Genomic DNA, 22,231 nt, shown 5'->3' on the forward strand with positions numbered 1-22,231 from the left:
CACACTCTTTTTTTACTGTGAACTGTGTTCTCGGTGGCAAGCCCAGCTGTGAGCCACTGGACTTCATTGAAAACTCCTGTGATGCTAAAAAAGATGAAATCAAAACATTGCTCTTTTGCACATAAGTGTCAGATGAAAAGTGTGAACTGTTCAGACACGTCAGAGATATAGGCCCTATTAAAAAAAAAAGCATGGATTTGGTCCAGTTTCCTGCTGCGTAAACATAGTCTAAGAGCTGTTTACACCTGGTCAGGTAATGCATCTAGTATCAGTAATATACCTAGATAAGTCCATTTATGCAAAAATGTATAAAAAAAGTGTAAATGTACCCAAGAGGCGTTTAAACATACAAATCCTGGCACTGTTTAGATCCATGTTTGCGTTTACTTTGTGCTGCAGGCACCATGATCTTTATATTTGCAGTACAGAAAATGGTGGAAACCATATCTTGGACTGTGGAGGACATGCTAGGTCTGCTTGCCTGCGGTCAGCTTTGCATACATACACACACGCACACACATCTCTGCACTTCCTGGTCCTGAAATGGCAACAAAGCAAATGGAAAAGGTAACAGTGATAGTAATCATTTGGCCCTGCAGTCTGAACATGCTGCTAAAGCTGTTGCCTTCCGCTACATGCTACACAAATAAACAGCATGTTAAATGACAAACCTTGAAGCTGCAACCATCATTAGCATAGAAAAGAAAGAGGCCAAACAAATACAAAAACTTAATGCCAAACCATTTCAGTCCGACTAACTGGGGCCGGTTTTGACTACTACGTCTCTAAAATTGTATCAGGATTAATTTCAGATTTTAGTGACCATGTGCTCAAGACTAAACGTCGAGACAAATGTTATGCTTGTTTCAGCTATCGCTACTATTCAAAGAAGAATGCTCTGACTTACTGCATGGGACAATGACTAGCAACCATTGGACCAGCACTTTTAACTGAAGCTTTCAGAGCAGCTTTTAGGATATCTACCATCTCAGGTCCAATCAAAGAAGCTAACTGACCCAACAGTTGTGCTGGTGCTGTTGCAGAGACTATAACCTTTAAAGCTACAATCCCAAGCCCAGCCCCTCCCATTAAAACACCAAGGCACATCAGGATTTTGAAGTAAAAAGGATCGTTATACCACCTGCTTTTATTTGAAGCCTTTTCCCGCACTTCTCTTTCTCTTTTCTGCTCTTCGTTTTGCACCCAAATGTCCAGTTTCTCCAGTTCCTCTTCAGCTTTTTTCATCCTCTTCTTTTCCTTCTCTTCTGACTGTGTGAGGTTGTCTTTTTCTTTCTGAAGAGATTCTGTCAGGAGCTTTAGTCTGTTTGGATCTGGACTCAGACTTTGTTGCTCTTTCTGTAGTTCTTCTAATATCTGACTGATCTTTCCTGGGATGTTCAGTTTGAGTGTTTCTTGCTTGTCCTTCTCCAAGGCTTTCAAAATATCTTCCCTACGCTTCTGTGCCTCGTTTCTTACTTCTTGCTTGGCTTTCTTAATTAATTCATCTGTCAGAGGCCCTTGATTCTGTTCCAGTACTTGCAATAACTGATATATAATTTTTGTTTGCTGGTTGGTGAAGGGGCGGTACTCGTTCTGCACCAGCAACTCGTCCACCTTCTTCAGAAGCTCAGTCACCTGGTCTTGGTTCTTCGGGTCATTGTTGTTGAAAGCCATGAAGCGGCTGCCGAATTGCTGAACAAGACCCTGGACTCTCTCGTCCTGTTCTGATATGAACTGCTCGATTGGCTTTCCTCTCAGCACATCGCCGTGGGTGAAAATGATGATAGTGTGGTTGGCCATGTTCTCCTGAAAGGTCTTCTGAATCAGTTCTACAGTCTGCTGCTGCTCGTCTGTGAAGCGATCAATCTTTATTATGAGCAGGAACGCGTGGGGTCCAGGGGAACACATGGCCATACACCTTAACACTTCCTGTTCTACTTCCTTATTTGTTAGGGAGGTGTCAAACCACCCAGGTGTGTCAATAACTGCAAGACTTCGCAGTTTTTAAATAATTTGGCCTTGTTGTGTTTAATTTAGTTTAGTTTAGAATACATTATTGTTGAAACTATATGTAAGAAATATTGTATACTATGTAAGAAATTAAAAGCATTTAGGCCATCATTTCCAATCAGAGCATTACATTATATCTCACATAATTCATTAAAAACAGAAAATAAATGTTTAATTTTAACAAATATTCTCCATTTTTCTTTTAGGCTCATTCACACATATAATTGTAAGGAGAAGATACTTGAGACTACCTAGATGTTTTTTTTTTTTCATATTTGCGTGAATACCTCTTTTGTGTCTTACACCAAATAAATATATTTATTTAAATATCATACAAATACTGTGTAACAAACCATTTTTTATTGTTAAATAATAAGTTTTTTCTGGTTTTTAGTTTTTTCTTTTACTCTTAGTCTTTTTCTTCTCTTATTCTTTTTTGTGTTTGCTTCATTAATTGATGGACCTCTGTATTTATGTACAGCACTTTGGGCTGAATTTTAGTTTATGAAAGGTGCTATAAAGTGTATTATTATTTGTATTATTATTAATATTATTATTATTATTATTATTATTATTAGTAGATATTTAATGGGAAATTATAAAAGTGTAAATTTTCCTTTTAATATGCAGCGAAAATCACACCCAGAGGACATTTAGTGTTGGTCTGGATTAACCAGTTTGACAGGTTGGGCTGACCAGGAAGATCTTTTTATCAGCTTGGTCAGTTGTTATAAAACATTACAGGGAAATGTCTGACAAAACATTGCAAAAATGTATTTTATATGCAGTGCTTTATCGGAACTTGTAAACTTAATTGCAAACAACTATCTGTAATGCACTGTTTTATTATAGTTTGTATGACTATTAAATAACAGCATTATTGTTTTTTTTTTTTTTCATTGTTTAAAAAATATTTTTATTCTGACGACTGCTCCCTTAGGATATCAAACCCTCCTGGAAGTCATAAAGCATTTATTCATGTCAGGTGTGATCACAATGGTCAAAATACATAAACTGTTTTCGCGTCTAAATCACTTGAGAAACCAGTAACGTTATTTTACAGCCAAATCTTTAAAATTAATTATGTTATTTTTTAAATATATGTTTATTTCTTACCTTGTAAATCTTGTTCCATTTGTGCAGTAAATTCAGCTGAAACTACACAAGTTTCGACAGTTTGTGTTGCAGTATATACCTCGCTGGTGTATTCGTGGCGTGTTTAGGTGTGGATGGAAAAACGAAACTAAAGCCAGTCTTTAAATGAGAATTAATCCACTGATGTGACGTTGCCGAGATTAGATTTGCGAGTCGGTTCTTTGAATCGGTTCTTTAGGGTGGACATTGTGACCAACTCAGATTGTAAAGTCATTCCTTGACTGTTTGGTTGTTTTTGTGGGCAAGGGCGTAGGAGTGGGTTTGACATTGGTGGTGGGAGGAGGGACACATTTGCTAATATAAAACAAAGCCTACCCTATAGTGACTTTTAACAACATTTGCGGAATTACATTTAAACACAAAAAACGAAATAATTTTTTTTTTTTACTGTACTTCTGTTTATAATTAGTTAAATCCAACCAAAGGTCACTTTACAACCTAAACATGTTACTAAACATTGTTTACTGTTAGAAAGAAGTATGCGTGCAAAGTCTGAATTATATACATATATGACAAAAACTGATCAGTTATTGATTAAGATTTAAAATAATAAAACAACAGATTTGGCTATTATTATGTATTATGTATTGTCTGTGTCCCAAACAGGACACCCTGGAACACAATGCACTAAGAAGAGAGCACTTCTTACGATGGTGTACTTTTATCAAAAGAATGAAACTTTACGTTTCATAGAGATTTTTTTGGCAACATAATATAAGCAACATATAATATATAATAACCCAAACCCACCCAGTCTGTTAGCAGAACAAGACATTATCCAAAAGTTGTTTTTATTGCAGGATTCAGCTGGCCTTCAAGCATAATCAACCTGACCTACCTAGACAACCAGTTCAACCAAACCTAATCAAGCTGGTTGAACAGTATGGCTAAGAATCACCAAAATCAAATACAACTTTCAACGAGTTGGTCAAGGACTGGTTAACCAGCTAGTTTACCAGCATAGACAATGTTTTTCTATTCGTTTTCAATCTTGATGAAACACTGCATAGACCATTCAAAACCAGTTACCATCAAAAGCTGGTCTTGAGCAAAATATTGTCTACAGGGTAGCTAAAGGTAAATATGATGCTGTACTGACCAGACCACTGACTGTACATAGGCTGAACTTCCTTGGGTTTGGCCATGTCCTTGCTGTTGTAGTCCATCAGGACCTGAAAAAGACTCGTCCACAGATATTACATTTATACAGTGATGAACTATTGTAATTGTGCACCAAATAAAATGCTACTTCTGTCACTGAATGTGTTAAAGGAGAAATGTGGTGTTAAATACTTGCGTTGTAGTAAAACATGTGACGAGTACGAATTTGTTTCGAAAAGCCCACCTCCAGCATTCTGAAATACAATGCTTTAAGCCGTTGCTCCACAACAGGCTTACAGTGCTAGAGATAGGGGCATAGTGTTGCAAAGAAATGGACTATTAATACATCATTAACAAACTCAAAGTAGCTCCACACTTCACTGGCAGAATTATGAGGGCCTTAATTTCAAGATGCGGCACTCAGAGAACACCTGATAATTCTGTGTGTATAAACAGTGTTTTATCAAACTATCTGTGCACTTTTAAAGTTCTCAGTGCTATGTTTTAAATGTCAGGACCCTTATAATTCTACCAATGAAGTGTGGAGCTACAAGCTACTACTTGTTAATGCCGTAAAAGTAGTGATTTCATTTTGCATTTGTATGGATAACACTATGACCCTTTCACTAGCATTGTAAGCGTGTTGGAGCATCAGCTAAAATCACTGTATTTGGGAATGCTGGGGGTAAATGGAGGTGGGCTATTCAACAAAAGTTTGTACTCATTATCATGTTTCTCTACACCTCAAGTCCATTTGACATTAGATTTCTCCTTTAATGTGTCACAAATGGACTAAGTTGAGACAAAATAGACACAGAAAGGAGATTTATTGACCACAAAAAAGCCAAAAGTCAAAGCAAACAATGCATACAAATCAACTTGCAAAAGATCAACCAGAACAAAAATAAAGACATTAAGACAGATACAATTAGAAAAGGTGATATGGAAATGCTACAGGCTACTATTATATATCATATTAAAAATGGTACAATAAATGATGTTTGGCTAAAATCTGCGGTATTCCCCAACTGTATTTATGACTTGCTCATAAATTACTGAATAGAGCACTGAGTAAAAAGCAGAGGAGCTGCGTTTCTAACTGAGGCTGTTACGGCAGCTGTAAGGACAGCTACAAGCTCAGGTCCAATCAAAGCAGATAACTGAGCCATCAGACCTACAGGTGCTGCTGCTGCTGCTGCAGGGGCAAAAAGGCTAAAAAGCGTAGGTATAAATCCAAGCCCAGCCCCTCCAATAAAAACAACCAGGTACGTCAGGATTTTTAAGTAAGAAGGATCTTTATACCATCTGCTTTTAATTGAAGCCTTTTCCCGCACTTCTTCCTCTCTTTTCTTCTCTTCTTCTTGCATCCATAAGTCCAGTTCCTCCTGTTCCTCTTCAGCTTCTTTCATCCTCTTCTTTTCTTCCTCTTCTGACTGTGAGAGGTTGTCATGTTCTCTCTGAAGAGATTCTGTCAGGCGCTTTAGTCTGTTCGGATCTGGACTCAGACTTAAATCTTTTAATATCTGGCTGATCTTTCTTTTGATGCGCATCCTGCGTCTTTGTATTTCTTGCTTGTCCTCCTTCAAGGCTTTCAAAAGATCATCCCTACGCTGCTGTCCCTCGTTTCTTACATCTTGCTTGGCCCTCTTAATTAATTCAGCTGTCAGAGCTTCTTGATTCTGTTCCAGCACTTGCATGACTTTTTCCACCATCTCTATTTGCTGGTTGGTGAAGTGGCGGTTCTCATTCTGCACCAGCAACTCGTCCACCTTCTTCAGAAGCTCAGTCACCTGGTCTTGGTTGTTTAGGTCTTTGTTGTTGAAGGCCAAGAAGCGCATGCCGAATTGCTGAACAAGATGCTGGACTCTCTCGTCGTCCTCGTCTGATATGAACTGCTCGATTGGCTCTCCCTCCAGCAGATCGCCGTGGGTGAAAATGACGATAGTGTGGTCGGCCATGTTCCCTCGGAAGGTCTCCAGAATCAGTTCTACAGTCCTCTGCTGCTCGTCTGTGAAGCGATCGATCTTTATGATGAGCAGGAACGCGTGGGGTCCAGGGGAACACATGGCCATACACTTTACCACTTCTGTTTCTACTTCGTTATCTTTCATGGAAGTGTCAAACCACCCAGGTGTGTCAATAACTGCAAGACTTCGCCCCTGGACTTCACCACTCGCAATCTGGCACTCCTTCGTCACTGAGCTCATGCTCACTTTGGATGTGAAGCTTTCTGTTCCCAAAATTGTGTTTCCGGTAGCACTTTTCCCAGCCCCTGTTCTGCCCACCAGCACCAGCCGCAGTTCAGCAGGCTCAGAGGAGCATGCAGAGCTGTCCAGGCTGCATGATCTCATTGCTGATTCATTTTTGTGGCCAGGGCCCATTCCTGATGATGAAGGGCTCTTCCCTGAAGTGTTTCTAATGGACTCAGAAGATGCAGTGGGGGAATTCTCAGGCTGAGGAACATTCATGTTTGGATGCTGTTTTGCGTATGAAGGCACTTTCTTGTCATCTGGCACTTTAGTCTTGATGTCAAGTTGGGTTCTGCGATGTCTTGGGGTTGGCCAACTCTCAATATGCTCGTGATTTATCCCTAGAAATACATGCAAATCAAAGATTATGATTAAAGTGGAGTTATATAACTTAATTTTGGGAGTTTAATCCACGCTCTTACTCCTCCCACTCTCCAACCTATATAAACCATCACTTCCTCTCTACCTGCGTGTCGAACAACCTCACACCCACCTCCTGCCCATCTTCCTCCTTCATTTATTTTCTCCCTTTCTCTTCCTGTTTCTCTTTGTGTGGGGGGGCTTCAGCTTCACGCTTTTCCAGCGAAGCTGTCCTGAACTCCTGCCCAATCATCTGAGTTTGCCCCCCTTCTCTTTTCCTTCTCTTTCACTGAAGGGCATGGGGAAATACTAGCAAAACTCAGTATATGAATTATGTATGTCCATCATATATTGTATGTTGTATTCACTCATATATTTTAGGGCAGCTTCCCTGATTTCTAAGAAGGATTATGCTTAAGTCTTTAATGAAGGACGTGATTGGAAATAACCACACCCTCACACTCTTTTTCTTTTAACCATTATATATAATTTTTCTAACAGTGTTCTTATTGATTTAGCTTTGTTATCTTTACTCTTATTTTAACTGTGTCACAGTGACACAAGGTCTTAAGTCTTGGAGGTTGTTTGTAGTTTTTTTTTGTTGTTTTTTTTGGAAATCAGGAAGGTCAAGAATGTTGTCATCAACAGCAAGTGCTGTAAGGAGAATTTGACCCTGAGCTGTTCAGCCGCTCTGGGACCAGTGTATGAGAACTAGGAGAAAACAAGCTATCTGAACGAAGTGCTGGGAACCTCTCCATTAATGCGATATCCAGTGCATAGAAAAGCTAATCTCACTAATGCTCTTATCACTGCATCAATAAGAACAATGCTCCAAAATCTAGTAGAAAGCCCTTCCTGAACAGTAGAGACAGTTACTCCAACAAAATCAGGAAAATACTCTTGATTTTGAAAAAAAAGAAACAACGAGCAATCAGATGGTGTCTTAGTACTTTTGTCCATATAGTGGATGTACATAGGTTAATACCTGTCGAAGATAGAAATATCTGTGAACGCAAACGCACATTTGGCAACTAAATGAAAATGAATGAGGAAGAACATTCCAAAGCATGCATCATACAAGATCATATATTCACAGTGTAGTACGCGCAGAGGTGGAAAAAGTACTGAAAAATTGTAATAAAGTAAAAGTACCTTTACTTTGCTAAAATTCTACTCAAGTAAAAGTACCCATCTAAAAATCTACTCGAGTAAAAGTAAAAAGTACTCAACTTAAAATATACTTTGAGTAAAAGTTACATAGTTACTTTTAGTTATTTGATATAAAAAGTAAAAACAAATCATAAAATCATTAAATTGTTTTTAATGAACAAATATTCCACATAATAATTAGGATATTTCAGGCAGTATTTGTTCAGACCACCCCATAAAACAAGTGGTATAGGTTTCTATGATCCATTTTTTTCTTTACTATTAAAAAGTTATGGTAATATATGTGACTATAAACTGTAATTTTATAGTTTTACAGTTCATTATTATTTTTTAACTTGCCATTGCTATTATTTAACTGCTACTTACATGTTTTTTTTTAACATTCAAGCAGATTGTTTAATGATAGAAGTACTTACACCACATGCTTTCGCAGGTTTGATGTGAAAGTTGACAGCTCTGTCCGGCGGGGCACATTATGCATTGCATGAGGACGTTATTGCCTTGTTATTCCATGCGCGAGCATCCAGGCCAATTTTTTTTTTATTCAGACAATTGTTTTTTTTCCCCAGCATTTAGTTTTTACTCAGTAATTGGGAGTTTTCCAATGTAGCAAAGTAAATTACTTGTGTCAAAATGTACTTGAGTAAAAGTAAAATTACCTATTTTAAAAACTACTTTAAAAATTACAAATTACTCATAAAATCTACTTAATTACAGTAACTTGAGTAAATGTAATTCATTACTTTCCACCTCTGAGCACACGCTAGAGTAAATTTGCATTATCACTGCAGTGGAACATCTAAGGAATGAGACTGCTGAGATGCTAGTGCAATGTGAGTGCAAATAATTCCACATAATAATAATATAATAGTCATGCTTCAATTTTGTAGTCCTTGTATGCCCATATTTGGTGTTCTGTCTAAGCTGAATTTCTCATCACATTATGTGGTACATAAATACGTTCAGGGCCCTATACATTTTATTCTGTGCACACTGGTCATCAACTTTGTCATACGATTGATCAGTTTAATAAAGCTGGTCATACAGATGGAGGTTAGTCATTCTGGTCAACCATCTTGGGCTTGCTGGTCAACAAGCTTGGTCATACTGGATGACTTGCTTGGTCAGGCTGGTTTGTATGTTAAAGCAACTAAACTATCAAACGCAAATGAAACATTTACGCTAAAATGGTTAAGAGTTCAGTTAGTCTACCAGATTAACAAGGCTCTCCAGTTGAGCTGCTCAGGCTGGTTCTTACAACACTGGCATTTAAAATGCTAATTTAGAGGAAGTTATGCTGAAACATACCTGTTTTATTCATTTAAAAATTGGGCGTTGTCTTAACTTAGATAAGATGTACAAAAGTAAAACCTACATTTCAATGTTTCTTCTGAAATCAAGGGTGTTAAAAAGTTTGGGGTGTTAAAAACTGGTCATCAAGCTTGGTCATACTGGTTGACTATCAATCTAAACTATCAAACTCCAATGAAAAATTTAAGCTAAAATGGTTAAGAGTTCAGTTAGTCTACCAGATTAACAAGCCTCTCCAGCTTAAGCTGCTCAGGCTGGTTCTTACAACACTGGCATTTAAAATGCTAATTTAGAGGAAGTTATGCTAAAACATACCTGTTTTATTCATTTAAAAATTGGGTGTTGTCTTAACTTAGATGTACAAAGATTGTTTCTTCTGAAATCAAGAGTGTTAAAAAGTTTAAAGAGATAAAAGGCAATAAAGAGTTTATCCTGCTTTTGATGGAGTAGCTGTATCTACTGTCCAGGAGAGGCTTTATACTAGATCAGGGGTGTCTACACTACGGCACGCGGGCCATTTGCGTCCCGTTTTCTTTTTTGGAGCGGCCCGCGAGGTATTTTAGAAATAGAATGAAAGTTGGCCCGCTGTTAAGCAGGTTTTTATAATGTGAGATTTAACGTTTGAACGCTAGGTGTCAGAAATGGGTCAAAGAGTCTAAAAGCGGAGAGAGTGCGCATTTCTAGCGCAGAAAAACGGGCCAAAAAGTCTAAAAGCGGCAAGAGTGAAGTTGTAGCACAGAAAAACGGGCTAAAAGAGTCTAAAAGCGGAGAGAGTGCGCATTTCTAGCACAGAAAAACGGGCCAAAGAGTCTAAAAGTTGCCGTAATTAAGGAGTTTAATATTAAGAGACATCATGAAATTAAACATCAATATGAAAAATCTTAATTTACACAACACTGTCAAAGATAAAGATAGTAAATCAAGTAAAATGGTGTGTAAATGAAATAATCAGAAAAAAAGTATTATTTAAAGTGGTATATTTCATTATTTATTTTATTACAGAGTCTGTGGCCCGTGACTTCAAATATATTTCTCCTTCTGGCCCCCAACAAAAAAAGTTTGGACACCCCTGTACTAGATTATAGAGCATAGAGCTGTGAGGATATGATTGTATTAAAGTACAAGAGTAAAGTGGTACGGTAACGCAGGAAACTGGGTGACCACCACACTTTCCCAATTTCATCCTCAACTTCCCAACTCATTCATGAAGCACCATCATTCCAGAGAACACAGTTTGTCTGCTGCTTTACTGCTAAGACTGAGCCTAATGTTTAACTAAGTTTCTTGAATATTTGCATTCCAAATTTATCAACATTACCATGTTAATATAACATTATAGTCATTTTGTCTTTTAGAAAAATGCGTTTTGGGGAGGGGGTTAGTGCACTGTAGCACTAAGTGGCCTTAGCTTTCGCCCTTAACAACATTTTTTGCATTACTTTTACTTTTATACTTTAAGTAGTTTTAAAACCAGTACTTTTACTATAGTATCTATAAATCTGTCTGATTAATGAATGTTAAAACCTTTAACCCCTTTGATAAAGAGGCACACTTTAAAGCACACATCTAATTTCTTCATCTACCATGCCTCTGCCATGCTACCGCTTGCCGTGGTCAAAGTCCAACTTGGTTCAACCTTGACCAAGTTCAACTTTGTTATCAGCAGGCGACCCTCAGCATTGAGAGAACTGCTTTGAGAGCTTTGAAAAATCTTAAAATTAAGGCCCTCAGAAATCTACCATTTAAATGTGGACCTACTTTGAGCTTATAGAGTCTTTGGTGTAAAAATAGAGATTTCTTTGCAATGGGCACCTGCAGTGTATGCCCCTATCTCTAGCATTATATGCCTTCTGGGAGCATCGGCTCCATTTCACACCAGACTTCTCCTTTAAGGTGGAACAGAACTTTTTAAAGAAGAATTCCGGTGTGGTTTTGGGTGGACTGTTTGTAATTTCTGCACAATATAAGCAAAAATTTATAAAATTCTAAAAGTACTTCTAAAACATCTACAACAGGCTCTCGCCGTAATCTGTGACCATGAAACTAAAACTTCACACTCTAGTGACTTTAGTAGTGAGAAATTAAGTACTAATACAGCTCTGGAAAAAAAATAAGAGACCACTTCAGTTTCTGAACTAGTTTTCATCTTTGCATCTTATTATGTTTCTCCTCCATCAGTCTTACACACTGCTTTTGGATAACTTGATTCCACTCCTGGCGCAAAAATTCAAGCAGTTCAGCTTGGTTTGACGGCTTGGGATCATCGATCTTCATCCATCTTTGAAATATTATTCTCAAATATAATCAAAGAGACTCATGATTTTTAAGTGGTCTCTTATTTTTTCCAGAGCTGTATATAAGTAGTTATACAGTAAAAGATATATAAATTTAATTTTCAGGGCAAGAAAACTACTGAGAGAATTATATTGGCTTATGCCTTTTATATAAAAGGTACAAGTCTAAATTGTGAGTTTTTTACAGGATTGACTAGCTGTTGATTTTGCTATATAATATATTGTTTATTATTTAGGACTACTGACTATAAAGATTATTGCTTCTTAGCAAAGGAGTTAAAAGGACTCACAATCATAACTCTGTAGGTAGAAGTATAGATACTAGTGTTTAAGTATCAACATAAGCTTTTTACTCCTTAAGTAAAATTAAAAAAAAATACTGTATAATATAGAGTTTATTGTTAAAGAACATAATGATTATTAAGATTATTGCCTGTGTTAGCAAAGGAGTTAAAAGTGTCAAACCCAAGCTTTTTACTCTATAAGTAAAAGTGAAAAAGTGATATATAATATAGAGCTTATTGTTCAATGACAATAAAGGAGTTAAAAGGATTCACAATCATAACTCTGTAGGTAGAAGTATCAACTCAAGCTTTTTACTCTTTTAGTAAAAATGTAAAATTACTGGTTTCAAAACTAATTAAAGTATAAAAGTAAAGGTAATGTAAGGGAGGAAAAGCCATTAAGGGTCCTATAGTGCCCCTCCATAAAACACGTTTTTCTCTAAAAGCCATAATGACTATGTTATATTAAAATGTTATGTATGCTGATAAATTTGGGATGTAATAGACTCCCTATTTCAAGGCTATTTTTTAAATAGTTTTCTACTTTATACCCTAAAGAAAAACATCACCTCGCAATATGTCACACTATAACTCTCACCCTGTATAACACCAGTTATTTTCTTCAGTATCTAAAAACATAGTTCTTACCTTTATTAGAAGAGTCCATTACTCCAGTCTGAAGCAGCAGAGGGCTGATGTCGGCTCTGAGCTGCAGTGTTTGAAGGCTCTGGAGATGTGGTGGCGTGTTGAGCTATCTAAAATCCTCTCTGAGAAACTTCGCAGGAAAACGAAACTTAGCTGCATCCAGAAACAACACTCCGCCCAGAGAGCCACTCCTCCCAACTTTATCCATCTGCAGATCCGGAGCCAGCAGCAGCTTCAGACCAGCAGCTTTAGGGGACATTCCAGGATTTTGGTACATTTCCTGTCCCACAACTTAAATTTCAAATGTAAATATCCAAAATATCTAAATGACACTTTTTTTTGTGAAAAATGTACTTCTTATTGTTACAGGAGATGGTGGTGTTGGATCCAAGTGCAGAGCAAAATGGTTGTTTGTTTTGGGATTTATTTAATTATTTATATCTTCAATTAATTTTGTTTACTTAGGTATATTTATAATTGTTTGATTATTCAATTGTTTCGGCTATTTATAAATATGTTTTAATAGTGTTTGTGTCAAAAGGGTGTGCTTGTGGAACTTGGTTTGGTTTTCCACAGAGGAGATTGGAAAATAAGTGGAAAACACAACCCTAAAGAGGTGCACAAAAAAGGCGGGAAACAGAACAAAGGAAATGCCACAAAATGGCATGTACAACTGAAACACAGCTTTTTAAATGAAAAAACTCAAACCTTTTGAGATCTTTTAGATCTTTTTTGTGCTGCTTTCTTTTCTTTTTTCTTTCTTTTCTTCTTTCTTTCTTTTATTTTCTTTCTTTTCTTTTCTGTTCTTACACCCTCTGTTACCGATCACCCCTCTTTAAAGGTGCGACGAGAATGAGTGGTTTGACTGGGCTATAGATAGAGTGCTGCACAGGTGTGGCTGGTTGCCACTGATCACCGCTGGGGATTCTGGGACTTGGAGTTTCGGGAACCAAATCACTTCTTTTTCCCCTCTGTTGCCCAGCTCCCCTGCTGGTGGCCAGTGGTGCAGCACTGCCCATCACAGTTATAAGACAAACTGTACAATATGGTGGTAAAATAAGCTCCTCAGATGGTATTCAAAAGACTGAATACCTTTGGACCATCTCAAAAAATGGCCATTTTCTCTTGTCCCACATTGGGTGACCAACTCCTTTGGCAAATTTAACAATTAAAATAAGCTCTAAATAAATTACTTCCTCTTGTTTATTGTTGATGTGCCTCCTCGTTTACTTATGAAACAACTTCTTTGGTCTACATTATTTTGCATTTTACAGTTTTTATGCTATTAATTTGTGTCCCACAACATGCGCTCAACCCTGTTACCATAAGGAATTTTACCTGGCAGAGAAAGACTTAAAATATTTGTCTACTGGCACAAAGGAAGTGACATCACAAGGACATTTTCTGCCCACATGGCAAGACCAAGAGTAAGTACTCTAACAATTTTCAAGATTTTTTTTCCAAATATGTTTGTTCAAGTTGTGTGTGTCACTCAGTAAATGCAACACTCTTACTCATATTGTAAGACTAATAATGAGTAGAGTCAAAATTTACTTTATATCCTTATATAACCATGTTTGTCCTTGATCTTGTATACATAGCTAAATTTTACAGTTAGCATCTGTTCCTGGGGTAAACCACAACTTAGCCTAGATTTCCAACCCTGTTACTCACAACCCTGTTACTGTAAGTTACCAAATATATTGTATAATCTAATTTTAAAAAATGCTTTTATACCTGAGCTTGACGAATCAAACTTTTTGATAGTCTATTACCTGTATTAAATAAATATATGACTAAATATGATCAAATTGAAGATCAAATTTTCAGAAGTGACCACCCCTGAAATGAACCAAAATCCTGGAATGTCCCATAGACTGGCAGACTCATAGACAAGCAGCTTCAGAACAGCAGCTTAAAGGTGAACTCCAGTGTAAAATGACTTTTGGTGAAGTAAAACATGATTTAAAAAAGTACTTACCTTTGATTAATACATATATCACTTTTTCCACCGTTATCCAGGTTATCCACCATTGTCATCTATGTGACCGTCTATGACATTATCAATACAAATATGGCGGTGCTCGGAGCTGAAGCTAGCCTTACAGGATGTAAACAGTGCTTTTTAATAAGCTTCTTGTGCACTTTTTTAAGTCCTTAATGCCTCATTTTAAATGTCAGGGCTCTCCGAATTCTAGCAAAGAGGTGTGGAGCTACTTTGAGCTGGATAACGGTGTAAAAAGCAATTTATTGGGGCAAATTATGCTCCGTGTCACCCAGTCTGATGGGTGTTTTGGACAAACTGTTAAGATTTCTGGATCTCGGAACGCTGTGGCAGAACGGAGGTATGCTATTCATCAAAGGCAAGTACTTTTTTTTATCATGATTTACTACAACAAAAATCCATTTTACACCGGAGTTCTCCTTTAAGAACAGCAGCTTAAAAACAGCAATTCAATACAAGCAGCTTCAGAACAGCAGATTAAAAACAGCAGTTTAATAACAGTAGCTCAGAACTGCTGGTCTAGAGCTGCTGGTATAAAACTGCTGGTCTAGAGCTGCTGGTATAAAACTGCTGGTCTAGAGCTGCTGGTATAAAACTGCTGGTCTAGAGCTGCTGTTCTGAAGCTGCTGGTATAAAACTGCTGATCTAGAGCTGGTAGTATAAAACTGCCGGTCTAGAGCTGCTAGTATAAAACTGCAAGTCTAGAGCTGCTGGTATAAAACTGCTGGTCTAGAGCTGCTGGTATAGAACTGCTGGTCTAGAGCTGCTGGTATAAAACTGCTGGTCTAGAGCTGCTGGTATAAAACTGCTGGTCTAGAGCTGCTGGTATAAAACTGCTGGTCTAGAGCTGCTGTTCTGAAGCTGCTGGTATAAAACTGCTGATCTAGAGCTGGTAGTATAAAACTGCCGGTCTAGAGCTGCTAGTATAAAACTGCAAGTCTAGAGCTGCTGGTATAAAACTGCTGGTCTAGAGCTGCTGGTATAGAACTGCTGGTCTAGAGCTGCTGGTATAAAACTGCTGGTCTAGAGCTGCTGGTATAAAACTGCTGGTCTAGAGCTGCTGGTATAAAACTGCTGGTCTAGAGCTGCTGTTCTGAAGCTGCTGGTATAAAACTGCTGATCTAGAGCTGGTAGTATAAAACTGCTGGTCTAGAGCTGCTACTATAAAACTGCAAGTCTAGAGCTGCTGGTATAAAACTGCTGGTCTAGAGCTGGTAGTATAAAACTGCCGGTCTAGAGCTGCTAGTATAAAACTGCAAGTCTAGAGCTGCTGGTATAAAACTGCTGGTCTGGAGCTGCTGGTATAAAACTGCTGGTCTAGAGCTGCTGGTATAAAACTGCTGGTCTAGAGCTGCTGGTATATAACTGCTGGTATGGAACTGCTGGTGTAGAACTGCTGCTATAAAACTGATGGTATATAGCTGCTGGTATAAAACTGCTGGTCTAGAGCTGCTGATATAAAACTGCTGGTCTAGAGCTACTGGTATACAACTGCTGGTCTGAAGCTGCTGGTATAAAACTGCTGTTCTGAAGCTGCTGGTATGAAATTGCTGGTCTAGAGCTGCTAGTATAAAACTGCTGGTCTAGAGTTGCTGTTCTGAAGCTGCTGGCATAAAACTGCTGGACTAGAACTGCTGGTCTAGAGCTGCTGGTATAAAACTGCTGGTCTAGAGCTGTTGGTATAAAGCTGCTGGTCTAGAGCTGCTGGTATAAAACTGCTGGTCTAGAGCTGCTGGTATAAAACAGCTGTTCTGAAGCTGCTGGTATAAAACAGCTGTTCTGAAGCTGCTGGTATAAAACTGTTGGTATAGAGCTGCTGGTATAGAACTGCAGGCCTAGAGCTCCTGGTATAAAACTGCTGGTCTAGAGCTGCTGGTATAAAACTGCTGGTCTAGAGCTGCTGGTCTAGAGCTGCTGTTCTGAAGCTGCTGGTATGAAATTGCTGGTCTATAGCTGCTGGTATAAAACTGCTGGTCTAGAGTTGCTGTTCTGAAGTTGCTGGTATAAAACTGCTGGTATAAAACTGCTGGTCTAGAGCTGCTGGTATATAGACCAGCAGCTCTAGACCAGCAGCTCTAGACCAGCAGCTTTAGACCAGCAGTTCTATCATAGTCATTAACACTTTATCCACATGCACACTTCAATAAGACCACACAGACAGAGTTCACTTTAATCTGATTTTTAATATCTTCATATTTTTTGTGAATTAGCAGGAAATATATAACCCCACAACCTCGTTCTTCTCATGTTATACACCTCTTATTATTAATTAAGCATCAGACATAAAATACATCTCTGTAAAAACACTCAAAGAACGTACCCTGTCTAAAACAACATAAATAAACTACTTAAATAGTTCTTAAAGAGAATGAACATTACTGGTAGATATCCAATTGTGGACTTAAGACTTATGACTTAAAAAAATAAAAACAATAAATAAATAAAATTAGAAGGTTTACATCTTTAACAATGCACGTCTTACATTAACTTTTTAAAAGTTTTCACTTTTTTGCTCTTTTAAGTTACATTTGGAACAGGTGAGACGATTAATACATTTAATAAATAATGTAAGGGGTAATCATTCAAAGGATCTGTTTAGATAATAACAGATTGTAACAATTGTACTTTTCTTTCTATAGACGTTACAGTGTCCATTACTGTGACTGTGCTGGCTTTGGGGCGGCTGCTTTAGAACATTACGTTACATTACATTACATTAAATAAACGTTCTTCAGAACATAGTTTCCCTCAGGAATGTAAACATTCAGAAATACAGTATAAGCAAGATCCAGAGTGTAAGCACCCAACATAAACGGTTCTAATGATTCTTCATAAGGGCGACTGAAAGCTTGGCTGGAGTGCAAGTGGCTAGCAGTGCAACGTGCTGGTCGTTCTATCCCAATGGGCCTTCTACTCTGATCTATATATATATATATATATATATATATTTTTTTTTTTTTCGGTGCAGCACAGTGCTAACAATGATGTGCCTCGCCATTTGTGTAGTCGCTAGCCACGTCAAGGCGAGCCACCATTGTGGACACCAGCTTGACCAGCTGCAGGGACCTCTGCTCTCCGGTCTGCAGGACCTCCTCGTGATTGGCCTTCTCGTGGCTGTCGTAGTCCATCACGGCCTGGTTGGTGATCAGGGAAAGAGCAAAGACCTGCATTCCACAGTGACGAGCCACTATCACCTCGTGGACTGTGCTCATGCCTGAAATAATAATTAGCAATATATCAGAGTTTTTTTTATCAAAGTGTTTATATTTGCAGGTTCCCTTCCTACTATCTCTCTCTATCTCTTTTCTCTTTTCTCTCTCTATCTATTCCCACATAACATCAAACAAGAAAAATATTTATATGTATATATCTTCCTCATCTATTTCTCCATTCTTTTTCTGTAAATATTCAGATCTATTCGTTGTTGTTTCCTAATATTTGTCTCTTATTTGTTATAATCTGTTTTTTTTTCTCTTCCCTCACCTTTTTCTCTTGTGGTTTACACATGGTTTTGTTTGCTTCAATTATTATTATTGTTGTTATTATTATTATTATTTAAAAAAATCTATTTATATATATTTTTTCCCCTCATCTTCTCCCTTTTTTCCACTACCCCCCACTTTTTATTATTATTATTATTTATTTATTTATTTATTTTTCCTATTATATTTTTTGTTTTCTTCTCACAATGCCCACAGTACCTAAAACATTGTATAAACACAAATAAACAATAAAGCTAAATTGGTCCTCCGAAGAGGGGGGGTGGTGGCAGGCAAAAAAGTAAAAAAAAAAAAAAAAAAAAAAATATATATATATATATATATATATATATATATATATATATTTGCAGGTTCCCAAAATATGGCAAAATGTGCAAAATGTGACTCCATACACACAGTGTGCACTGACTGTAGTAGGTGAAGAAAAAAGTATATATATATTTCTCAAACTACGATTAATTAATGATCATTTCTCGTATGATATATCAAGCACAAAATGTTGATAACGTGACAGGCCTAAATTATATACCTATTTATGTAATTACTTTAAAATATATATATATATATATATATATATATATATATATATATATATATATATATATATATATATTGATTCTTTTAAAAATATTATTTACCTTCATATGTTTTGTGGAAACATCAATTTATCAATTATTAATTAAATAAAAGTACACGAAGTACAATAATACCAATAATAACCATAGTTTATCTTATCTACAAGGGTTCATATTAGTTCCTCTTTCTCAAGTTCCTAATTTTTCAGTTCCTCACAGACAAAACCACACAATTACGTGGCAAATTAATTTTGTAGCACCTACATAGCAAATTGACCTGTCTTGAAGTTTAGGGATAAAAAAAATAGTTAAAAGTATTTTTTCAATATGAAACTTCGGTACCACTTTAAAATAAGAGTGCCTTTATAAAAGGTTTATAATGGTTTACAATTAGTTTATTAATGGTTACTAATTAGGTTGTAAATGCCTTAAAAATCATTAATAATCAGTTATAACACATACATAGAAAGGGCAACAATGACCTGTTGTTTGCCAAATAGTGAACCCACAGCCATCTATATTATAACTGATTATTAATGATTTTTAAGGCATTTACAATCTAATTAGTAATCATTAATAAACTAATTGTAAAGCATTTATAAACCCTTTATAAAGGTAGTCTTATTTTAAAGTGGTACCGAAACTTCTTCTGCTTGCCTTAATTAGTGTAATCAACATATAATATGAATATGGTTCACCTCAAATATTAGCAAAAATTTGCAATGCTAAGTTTCAATGTTATGTAAAACTACTGTTTTATATGTTGATCTTTCAAAAGTAACAAAGTATGGAAACATTAAAAAAGGTTGAACATTTTTTATTAATTATCCTAATTGAACCAGTACCTGTTAGAGATAGTAATGAAATATGCACACTGCTTGTTAGGATTTTTTTCAGATATCTTTTGGATAATTAAACATGCGATGGGTCAATATGACCCGGGAACAGCACTGCTGGTTCTGACAAATTAACATAATAGGAGGGTTAAGTAATAGGCCAGCAGTGTAAATAGGACCCCCCCTGTACTTAACTCAATCTGGTATCAAGCCCAAAAAAACAAGTAAATCACTGACTGTTTTATCTGCTCATATCTGCCACCAGATGGCACCCTATGCACCACTGTGTGTTAGGATGTATTACCTCAAATATGTATATTCTAATTAGTGGTGTTTTCCCCATAGCTACCTAACATAACATATACAGCAAGATGATTAATGCTGGCTGTGGTGGCATTCTTTCTGAGAGAGTGTTTTTGAGAATGTGTGTTTTCACATGCAGAGCTCGGTTTGGATTGGTAAGTGTTTTTATTGTTCTTTTATTTATTCATATTTTCCCTGTCACTAGCATTGCCCCAACACCAGGAGGGTGAAGAAGACTAGCACATGCCTCCTCTGATACATGTAAAGTCATCCACCGCCTCTTTTCGTACTGCTGCTGATGCAGTATTTACGAGAAAAGCACAGCACCATCGACCCACCCAGAGAGAGCAAGGCCAAAATTGTGCTCTCTCTCTCAGACTCTGGCTGCTGATGGAAAGCAGCATGACCGGGATTTAAACTAGCCTCACTCTGAGCCCCCATTATTGTGCTTTTAAATCATATAGACTAGTGTTTATTAAACTTTTAAATCAATGTACGACACATAATCAAACTAACACATTTTAGTACCACCTACTGGAGCTGCTGTGTGAATCTTACCCACTTTGAAATAGGCAAATTATTGAATAATTATTGTAAATGCATTATCCCTACTGAGACATGTCAGAAAACTTACATAACAGGAGTGTGAGAGAATTAAAGCCTAGGCTAATTGTTTAGCTATTATTATTAAAACAAAAACTAATATTGTGAAGTGTGGAGTTCCTCAGGATTCAATTATAGGGTCTATTAAACTGTAAAGAACTTACATACAGGGTCTACCAGGTTAAGAGCGGGAGCAATATCTTTGTTACCCTTAATAAGCTCCTAAAGACAGAGCTCCTCAAAGAGCACCTACTCTCCTAACACCTCTAACAAACTAACTAAACTTTTAACCTCATTTTCTTCTTTCTGTCCTTTCCTCCTTTATCCCACTTTTACCATTTTTTTTTGCCTTAGACGTCTATGTCTAAGTGTTCTATGCTAGTGTGCATCATTATTTGTAAGTCGCTTTGGATAAAATGCTATGTAATGTAATTTAACCTAATGTAAAAGCACTATCACACAAACAAATTAGAGGTAAAACCTTTTTAGATTAAATTCATACTACTTTCTCACCTAGTGTCCCACCCTGAAATATGTTGTATACCACCAATGGTACACATACACAGTATGAATACCACTGATATAGACTAATGATACAGTGCCACTGGATACCTGGATCAGGTTATTAATGTGAAACAGTACAAATAAAGATTGCTATGGCTATACGTGAGTAAGTGTAAGTGATTATCAGGCTAAAATGACAGTATGACAAAAGTTTTCCCCCCAAACTCACCAACAGCATCAGCGCCTAAGCGGGTAAGCATTCTGCACTCAGCGATGGTCTCGAAGGACGGCCCTCCCAGCACACAATACACGCCCTCCCTGAGGAAGTCAGAGTAGCCAAGCTCCGCCCCCACCTCCTGAGCAAGCTGCTGCAGCTTCCTGTCATACGCATCCGACATGCATGGAAAACGAGTGCCGAAACTGAGAGAGAGAGAGAGAGAGAGAGAGAGAGAGAGAGAGAGAGACAAAGAAATGGATATTATTTTATAGCAACACACTCAAAACACAAAAGATGCTACACAGGATTCCAACTTTTGGTTCCATAAAGAACCATAAGTGATAGGAGATAATATAATGATCCAGTTAAAGCATCTATATTTTATAGAAAATACAGTCCACACACTCTTTACTTTTATTATTAACTTCCTAGAACCTGGCGTCCACATGTGGACATCACATTTTGGGTTGTCTAGGCCACAGCACTAAATTTTGCACTACTTTTCATTTTATTCTAATTCATTTTGTTAAATTTCCTTCTTTTAAATATATATATATATATATATATATATATATATATATATATATATATATATATATATATATATATATATATATATATATATATTCTTTTACATGTTTTAAATTTAAATTTGACGTATCTTTGTTTTAATCATGTTTAAATCATTCTTGCTTTTATTTTTATTTTTTTTTGTTATTCTTTTACATGTATTTTAATTTGACTTTTTTTGTATTTACTAATTTGTAAAGCACTTTGAATGACTGTTGTGTATGCAAGGTGCTATATAAATAAACTTGCCTTGCCTTGTTGTCCTCTTATAAGGCCATTATATTGTCACCTAGTGGTGGCAGTTTCAATTTTGTTCAGAAATTTAAATGAACAGTAAATAAAGTAAATTATTATGTTTTTTACTTTATGTCTTCTTGTTGAAGCAGCACTTCAAATGAGCCATATTTCTTAAAGGGGCAAAAATTGTTGTTCCTACTTTTGTTTTGCACTTAAAATTTGAAAAAAAAAAAAATGCATAAAATAAATGTTTTGCACATCTTTACTAATTGCGACTTCACTCTATTCTATCAAAATAAAAA

At 36.7% G+C, this 22,231-nt stretch overlaps 2 protein-coding genes across 3 annotated transcripts in view; both read right to left on the reverse strand.

Moving 5' to 3' along the window:
* Positions 1–903: 903 nt before the first annotated feature.
* Positions 904–12,690, reverse strand: LOC103030849 (uncharacterized). The gene is made up of 4 exons (XM_049479007.1): positions 12,583–12,690; positions 5,322–6,856; positions 4,265–4,337; positions 904–2,006 (listed from the first exon to the last, which is right to left on the reverse strand). Exons 1-4 carry the CDS (start codon positions 12,599–12,601, stop codon positions 904–906), a joined length of 2,730 nt encoding a protein of 909 aa, XP_049334964.1. The 5' UTR covers positions 12,602–12,690.
* A 4,057-nt stretch (positions 12,691–16,747) lies between these two features.
* pnp5b (purine nucleoside phosphorylase 5b) overlaps positions 16,748–22,231 on the reverse strand; it is a 34,152-nt gene continuing 28,668 nt past the window's right edge. For both annotated transcript variants that reach the window (XM_049476613.1, XM_022678896.2), the window contains exons 5-6: positions 21,135–21,325; positions 16,748–17,798 (exon numbers count right to left, since the gene is read on the reverse strand). In XM_049476613.1, the coding sequence (XP_049332570.1) occupies positions 17,560–17,798; positions 21,135–21,325 (430 nt within the window). In that variant the 3' untranslated portion in view covers positions 16,748–17,559. The remainder of the gene's footprint in view (positions 17,799–21,134; positions 21,326–22,231) is intronic.

This window comes from Astyanax mexicanus, chromosome 4, assembly GCF_023375975.1.
Source record: "Astyanax mexicanus isolate ESR-SI-001 chromosome 4, AstMex3_surface, whole genome shotgun sequence".
Taxonomy (NCBI): Eukaryota; Metazoa; Chordata; class Actinopteri; order Characiformes; family Acestrorhamphidae; genus Astyanax; species Astyanax mexicanus.

Bases quoted from the DNA above. Each gene is read 5' to 3' on its own strand.
- LOC103030849 (XM_049479007.1), bottom strand. The intron at 4,338-5,321 runs TAATTTATGAGC...AGTCTTTTTCAG, and splicing joins TTACTCAGTGCTCTATTCAG to GTCCTGATGGACTACAACAG. The intron at 2,007-4,264 runs GTCAGTACAGCA...GCCAAATTATTT, and splicing joins TATGTACAGTCAGTGGTCTG to AAAAACTGCGAAGTCTTGCA.